The sequence below is a fragment of the Colobus angolensis genome, unplaced genomic scaffold (assembly GCF_000951035.1).
Source record: "Colobus angolensis palliatus isolate OR3802 unplaced genomic scaffold, Cang.pa_1.0 Scaffold150, whole genome shotgun sequence".
Lineage (NCBI taxonomy): Eukaryota > Metazoa > Chordata > Mammalia > Primates > Cercopithecidae > Colobus > Colobus angolensis.
In genome coordinates, this window is record NW_012114600.1 from 2,835,660 (window position 1) to 2,844,383 (window position 8,724).

The 8,724-nt window shown below is 35.3% G+C and overlaps 1 protein-coding gene across 3 annotated transcripts in view; it reads left to right on the plus strand.

The window, feature by feature from the left end:
* The window catches only part of NELL2 (NEL-like 2 (chicken)), a 436,529-nt gene that overhangs the window by 322,590 nt on the left and 105,215 nt on the right, over positions 1-8,724 (plus strand). For all 3 annotated transcript variants that reach the window (XM_011936068.1, XM_011936067.1, XM_011936069.1), the window contains one exon: positions 668-763. In XM_011936068.1, coding sequence (XP_011791458.1) covers positions 668-763 — 96 coding nt within the window. The remainder of the gene's footprint in view (positions 1-667; positions 764-8,724) is intronic.

The window sequence follows — 8,724 nt, forward strand, 5'->3', positions numbered from 1 at the left end:
TTTGGCTTCCTGCTCACAGAACAACTTTCCTCATTCCCAGAACCACTCTAATGAAACAGGTTATACAGTGTCTTTGCCCTTGATCCTGATTCTGACCTATCCTTAGCAGAGGAATTTAAGAGTCTCCCTGAAGACCACTCTAATGAATTTTTCTTATTATTGGTTAATTCATTACCAGGACCCGCTTACAAATTTTTCAAGGATGGAGCATTTCCTACTATGTTGGCACTTCGGCTAGTGTGCAAAATGGTCAGAGCCCCATGGGATTCAACCATTTCCTGTTTCGTGGTCTCGTTCTTTAGATGGTGGTTTGCTCCATCTAGGATAGCTGCCATTTTCAGGTTTATTTTCAAGGTGGATTGTTACAATGAGAAGAAATCTGAATTTTAATGTACTTCCTATTGTGCAAATTTGCTGTTTGTTGTTTAAATAAATTTGAGTATTTTGTTTTAAGGGTGAAATACTCCTCTAACATTGGAAAGAGTACTGTTTTACAAGTTGTGTTGAAGTTTCTTACATGTATGGGAAATATTACATGAAAACAAAATTAAAATAACTTTTATAATTTGATGTTCATATCTCTAAGGGGATAATGAAAAGCTAGATTTGGAGTTTATTAAACTACTTACTTCTAAAATGCTAAAATCATGTATCTGAATTATTTTAGCGTTTTGCAAAGATGGCTGCAGGAATGGAGGAGCCTGTATTGCCGCTAATGTGTGTGCCTGCCCACAAGGCTTCACTGGACCCAGCTGTGAAACGGGTAAGAATATCATTTCATCTTCTAGAAAATGAATTTTTATGCTAATGCATAAAGTAATCCATGAGGAAAATAATGTTTCAAGTTTCAAGTGGGTTCTCAAAGCGTGGAGCTATTAATAAGGAAGTGATGGGAGGGAGGAGGTGGGAAGTTTCAGTGAGGCATTTTGCCAGGCGATTCCCCAAAGTCACTCTAAAAAGGTTTTGCAGCTATTATAACTAGATGCGTATTGAACTTTTCAGAAACATGTGTGGAATTACCCAGGATTTTATGACTTCATAATTCATTTTACTCATTTGAAATCCATTTTTACTGGAATCTATATGACTATATTAAAGCCTAGATTTCAAGCTTATGGCCAACTCAGTGCCTACACACTATCACCTGCATCCACAATTAGGAATTTTTAATAAATTTTTATCTGGCCCCTTAATTATTCATAAATAATTATTGATCTGGAAAATAATTAAAGTTTTCTACCTCTCAATTATTTCTCATCCAGATCCATTCTGAACTTATTCTTTCTGATGGACATGAATATTAAAAACTTTAAAAATTATTTTAAAAACAATATATAGTCTACATATAACTTATAACACTAAAGTAAAATACTTTGTCCAATGAAAAACACACCTTGGGAATTTAAAAAAATGTTTTGAGTATTAAGTCCTAATTAAAATCATACTCGTAGTGGTTTTGGTTGCTTTTGGTTCAGTGGGGTCCAATAGCAATGACCTCAGAGAGTCAGGGTATTCTTCCTAAAAGAAAGCTTCTGCCACTGGCAATTCACAGTTGTCATCTCATATTGCTTTTCATAAATCTCAATGCAATAGATACAGTACATGCTCTGCCTCTATTCCACTTGCAGAGTCATCTGGTTTAATGAAAACACTGACTTACCAGAATGTGAGACAGAAAATGTTCTGCTCCATTTGGGAAGTGAACATTTTACTGAATAGAAACTGCTACTGTGCACAGAAGGATGCTCACAAAAGGGCTTACATCACTAGATAATCTCTACAAGTACTGCTAAGTCTTGTTTTTCAAATTTCAGTGACTAATTGATTTCAAGTCTGTGACGGACAATGTATAGTGACTATCTTTGATATGTAGGACTCTTTCTTAAGAGGATCCTTTCCTAAATCAGAAGCTCCCTAAATTTATTGTGCATGAGAGTCACCTATAGAGATTGATAACTTGTTAGAAATACAGGTTTTTAGTAGCTACCATATGATATACTAAATCAAATCAGGCACCTCTACTGCAATAGTTTTCTCATATTTCTATGGCATGCTCTCCACCAGTTTGCCCCTATACATCAAGGTGCACTGTGGACCTCCTGCACATCAACACCTCTGGTGACAAGGCTTCCTGAATACAATATTTTTGTGCTGCTTCTGGTACAGAGGCTGGATACAGAAATACTTCCTTTTTTAGGACATTTCAATGGTGTGAGGATAATGGTGTGGAATTTTGAAATAAAAGCTGTCCCAGAAAATCTGGGATGAATAGTGGCCATGCACAATCCTGTACAGCATTCTTCCACTAGGAAAAAATATCACAAGATTGTAGAAATCTAGAACGGCATAAAATTAATATTGGCAATGTAATATTTAAGACTGGAGTTAAAAATAACCCAAGAGAACATGTAGCTATCTCTATTTCATTATCCTTGAACCTTCAGTCTGTAAGAAGACAATCCCAGACTGATTCTAAATAGCTGTCTGTAGCAGCCAAGGGCTTTGAGAACAGATGTGGACTCAAAGTTTAGTTGTAGTGTTTATATGTTATGTTGCCTTAGGCAAGTTACCTAACTTCCCTGTGTGTTGTACCCTTTATGCATCACCTTACTCTTCACCATTCTCTTCTAAGGCAGTTATTATCTGTATTTGCATGCAGAAATACTGGGTTCAGGGTGTTTAATTTTTTTTCCCTAGCATCAGAGTTTGAAGCTGATACAAAGGTCATTCTGCTCCCAAATACGGGCTTTTATCCAGTGCATCCCAGTATATTTCTTTGGGGACTTTAAATCCAAAGACCCCAATCTGAACTCATTATCTCATCCATGATTCACGTCTCCCCATTTACCGTCCTCCACCAAAACCTGAATCTTCATTTCTTCCTTCCTTGCTAGTTTATTTCAGCGAATAGCCACCTTATCCATCAAGTCTTCTAAGCCAGTCATCAGGGAGCAATTTCCCTTCCACCCTCTTTCACATCCATTCAAATCCTTTTGAGTCCATGTCTTTACCAGGGTCCATTTCTTTCTATTCTGGTCAGAGCTGCAGTTGTTGGGGACTTTCAGGTTGTCTCTGGCTAGTCCAGTATCCACAGAATAACAGAGCACAAATCTGATCATATCACTCCAGACTGAAGAAAACCTTTCATGTTCCCCATTGCCCTCAGGATAAAGGCCACATTTTTAACATGATCAATAAGGCCCTTTAGGACTTGGCCCTGCATATCCACCCAGCTTTATCCTCTTGTCCTTCTGCCAGCTTACTTCATTCCCACCCCCAGGCAGTGAATCTCATGAGGACACAGGGTGTATCTTATTTGCTTTTGTATCATCACAAAACAGTACCTTAGTAGTTGTTCCATAAATATTTGGTGAATAAATAAATGCACACATGAGTGATCAATTAAACGATGAGGAAAAAGATGGTGTGGCTGTTTCCATATTTGCTGGACTTTTTTGAATGTTAGTTGAAGCTTTCAGAGTTATCTAGTTATGTACTATCATATGGCAGATATGGTAATTAAGGCACAGAGAAGTGAAGTAGCTTATATAGGTGTTTCACTGTTGATCCATATCTGCATTCTAGAACGTGGATCTTCTGATTTCTAGCCCAGTGTTTCTCTTTTCCTTCCTTCCCCCTTCTCTCACTCCTTCCTCTTTCCTTGCTTCCCTTCCTGTCTTCCTCTCTCTCTCTTTCCTGTCCTGCCTTCTTCCCTCCTTCCCTTTCTTCCTTTCTTCCTGCTTTCCTTTTTTCTTATGCCATGCTTCGTCCCAGAAATTCATCATAACTTCATCCTTCATCAGGTCTGTGCCTTTTGTTATGCCACCTTCGACTGCCAAATAACCCTGTTGTCTTTAACAGTGAAAACTGTGGCAATTTTTCTCTCCAAAGTTAAAGGATGCTTCCAGATTGACAAGATTTCCAAGTATAGGAATGGCCTAAATTTGGCCTGCTGGAGTTGGATGTGGCCTGATAGCTTAAAAAGGAAATTGTTGTGCAGCCCCAGTGGCCATCTGTTGAGCCATCACAGTGGAATCGCTGAGGATGAAATAATGGGATTTACTTGCTTTTTGAAAGACAATCTGAATGTGTCTTGCACTTACCACCCCTTGTTCCTTTAGTTGAAGTCTCTTTTGAAACACCCTCCCCTCATTTCTGTTTCTGCATCATGTGTATCTGAGTAGGAAAGGTTGCATTCATTTACCAACTTCACAAAAGAGCAATGTGTATGATTTTTACTGAGCAAAATTAATTTTTCATGGACTTCCTTTTTAGCCACTGTATAAAATCACCCACATGTATAGCATAACTTCATTTTTAATTAAATATCCTAATATTCCATCAGGTGTTTAACTTGGATTTAGCAGGGTGATAATTTCTTGGGTAACTCAGTAAAGTGTATTAGAAAGCTAAAGCTATGTGCCAAGGTTTACAGCTTTATCACTGCCATATTGTATTTATTACACGATTGCTAAACCTCAGCAAACATGAGTCTGATGATCTAATTAATATGCAAAGCTGTCTTATTATACTAAAAGCAAATTTTTCAGTAATGATTTAAAGCATAACTCTAAAAGATTTGACAGTCCCCTACAAGCAATTGCTGACTTAAATCAAATTAAAATATTTATAACTGGGAAAAAGTTGTTAACAAATGACAAAGTTGAAAAAAAATTGCTATAGTATCAAGGAAGAGATCTAACATTTTGATGATAAATCCTTTTTTTTCTGTGTACAAAATAATGGATTTGTTATCCACATATCAAAACATGAGATGAGATTTTAATTATTTTAGTGAGTTGTTAAATGAATATAAATTTAAGTTGCATCCCTAAGTGTTTTTGTAGCTTTTTAATATGTGTTGTTTTAAAATGACAAAAATGAAGCATGAGGCCTACATGAGTGTTGCTTTACTTCAAAAGTAACTTCAAGTGGATTGAGGTTGGTTGATTTGTTTAAGTTTATTTTATTACTGTTATAGTATAGATAACAGAAATTATTTTTGTTAGAAAAAAGTTATCTTGCTAGTTTTATCCAAAGTTAGCATTTATTATTAATGTCAAACTATTACATTTCCTGGTATGACTGAATTAGCATATTTTTCATCATAAAATATATCTGCTGGTTTCATTAGTGTTTGTTTTTTTAAGGCATATTTTTCCAGAAATTTGTATAAATTTATATCATTTTTACATAGGAAGACTAGAAAAAATTCAGAAGCAAGAGAAAATTCTCAGAACAGTTCAGACATGGCATACCTTTTCTTACCAATATGACTCACAGTGGAAAGACATTACCAAAATATATATCTTTATGTGAGAAAAGAGGAGAAATTGAGAAGAAAATCTGAGAAAATCTGATAAAAAATAATGTAAAAAGAAAGAAAAACTGTAGATACATCTGCTTTACCAATAAGAATTTTTTAGTTTTATTTTGAATTTATTCTGCTCTATCTGAACAAATGCAAATTTCATGTACACAAATCATTAAATATGCTTTATTGTAATAAAGACAATTGGGAATAAAGGAAGCTTTGCTTCTAGTCCTGTACTGTCTTATTAAATTCAGTTTTCTGAATCTTAATTTTTCAAGGGAAGATCTGCAAAGTAGCTCACTGGGTAGCTTTTGCAAAGTGGGCACATACTCATGGAGGGTTCTGTTTGTCTGCCTAAGCGATCTGCACTCATGCTCACTAGACACATCTTATCTTGAAACTGTCTCCAGTGATAAAAGCGATTCAATTACATTTGATAAATGAATGTGTTTTAATGAACTTTGTATGAATTAGGAGTGTAGATACCAATGATTCTTTTTCTGTTGTAAAATGAACAAATAAAACAACAAACAAAAAGCACTCTCACCAAAGGCTTTTTGACCGTACCCTGCTTGAGTTGGCTTAGATACTTAAGACGTAACTTCTCTTTATGTTGGTGATCCTTAATCTGTTTTAAATAAGATTTTAATTGCTTAATGTTATGCCAAACCCCGTTCTCCTTGAAGAATTTAACATAGTGTTCAAGAACACAAAAATTGAAGTCAGAGAAACATTGGCCTGAGAACTAGTTCTATTACCAACCAGCCATGTGACCCTTTTCATGTTATTTCATTTTTGTCTATGCCTTAATTTGTGCATGTAGAAAATAAAGATGATAGTAATATCTATCTCATGGGTTTGTTCTGGAGATTAAATAAAGTAAGGCACATAGCACCATGTTGAGGAGTTGGTAAGCACTCAATAAATGACACCTGATCTGATGATTTTGTAAATTTTAAGTTGAATTGTAAATAAACTTTTATAGACAGAACTGTTTGAGACTCTTTGACATCCTTGAGTTAGCTGGAGATGCCCTGAGATGTTATAAGAGAAAGGTTAAGAACAATAAAGGATTCTAGTTTTCTTGATTCATTCATAAACCAGTTTTAAGTATAATTTTACTGTACTTTAGTGGTTTAAAATGTTTAATTTAGTGATTTGCATTCTGTACATTTGCTTAAAATTGCTTTATTTTTGTCCTAATGCAAAAGTTAAAAGTTAATATTTTATGAGAATATAAATCTTTGTGTTATTCAAAAAGTAGTCAAAAATTCTTAGTGTTAAATCTCAAAGTCATTCTTCCAAGTCCTTCAGGCTCATTGGAAAAAATCAAACTCACTCTATATATCAGTCATGTATAATAGATAACAACTATGATGGGAAAATTTTTCAGATCCTTTGTTGTAAGGCCTACCTAATTAACACTGGAAATGAGGACACATCATGCAGAAAATGTAAGAGGAAAAAAATAGCTTTCAAGCTGTTAGAGAGCAGGTCTCCAAGAAAAAGAAAAAAGCCAAGTGGAATTAGTTGGGAATTTGGAAAAGATCTTCAGTTTTATTTTTAAAATATTATTTTTTTCAATAGATCACTTTTGTATATTAACTTGTATTGTGCCTTTGAATTCCCAGGATGCCTGTTGCCTCTTATTTTTTATTTGAAGCTCGCCAAATGGAGTCACTATTAAGATAGTTGTTTAACTTTGTTTTAAAATTAATTAATTGAATACTTAATTAATATTTTGAATAAATATTATATACACATTGTATAAATTTTAAAAGTACAAAGAGCACATAATGAAAAGTAAACTTTCCTTTATAGCAATTCCCCAACCACTGCTTTTTCCCTTAACAATAAATCCTGGAAATCATACCATAGATAAGTCCTTGTTAGACAGAGTAGTTCAAATAGGAAGGCTAAGGCTTTCTGCCATTCAAATAGTAGACTTTTAATTTGTAAAAGTCTAGGTGTCAATAGGAATACATGTCTTAGGGTCAAGATCTTTCTCTTTTTGGGAGGTACCCCCATATGTTGGCTGAGAATGTTCTGCAGTTTTCTCGTTCATAAATTCTGATTTTTTCATATGGATAAGCTGACGAACTTCTATTGATCAGAAGTATAGGCCGGGCGCGGTGGCTCAAGCCTGTAATCCCAGCACTTTGGGAGGCCGAGACGGGCGGATCACGAGGTCAGGAGATCGAGACCATCCTAGCTAACACGGTGAAACCCCGTCTCTACTAAAAAATACAAAAAGCTAGCCGGGCGAGGTGGCGGGCGCCTGTAGTCCCAGCTACTCGGGAGGCTGAGACAGGAGAATGGCGTAAACCCGGGAGGCGGAGCTTGCAGTGAGCTGAGATCCGGCCACTGCACTCCAGCCTGGGCGACAGAGCGAGACTCCGTCTCAAAAAAAAAAAAAAAAAAAAAAGAAGTATAATCGGGGGAGGCATAAACTTAATATGCTGGAGAAACGTTGTTGTGTGCAACATTTTATTTATACCAAAATTGTTTTTGTTTTTTTGCATTCTATTCCTCCCCTGTTTGTTTCATTTCTTTCTTCTTGAAGGACATATTTTAATACTCTCTTAGAGTGGTTCTATTAGTGGCCGACTCTTGGGTATAGAATTCTAGGTTTTCCCTAAGCACTATGAAAGCAGTATTCCATTGTTTTGGGGGCGCTTCTGAGGTTTCTGTTCAGAAGTCTGCTTTCAATTCAATTGTAATTCATTTTAAAAGTCTCTTTCTCTCTAATTGCTTTTAAGGTTCCCTTTTCTTTGGAGTATGTGGTTTCAAAGCATTGTGCCTGGGTATGAATTTATTAATATTTTTATTTATCCTGCTAGGGACTCCTTTAGAAGAATAAATCTGAAGAGTTACCTCTTTCATCGGTTTTGGAATCCACTCAGTCTTTATCCCTTTGAATACTGCTTATTTCCACTTCTCTTTATTCTCTCCTTCTGGACTTCCTACTGGATATTTGTTGGCCCTTGTCTTTTCTATAATTCTTCACTTTCTTTTATACTTTTCATCTCTTTATCTCTCAGTATTGTGCCTTCCATAATTTTTTCAAACCTATCCACCAGTGTACGGATGAATTTATCAGCTTTGTCTAATCCATTATTTAGTTTATTTGTTGAAGTTTTAAATTTTAATAACTTTTTAATTTCTGGGAGTTCTCTTTTTCATATATTTTGGTTCTTTTTCCTTAGTTCGTATTATTGTCTTGTGGTCTTGATTACTTCTTTTATGTCTTTAACAATTTTAAACGTACTTATATTATAAAATTTATGGCATTGCTCTATTGCCTGAAGTTCGAGGAGATCTAAATCTAGCTTTTATTGTGTTTGCTGACTTTTGCCCCATGATTGTTTCCTCATGTGTTTTGGACTTCTGGTGTCTGATCTTATTATCTT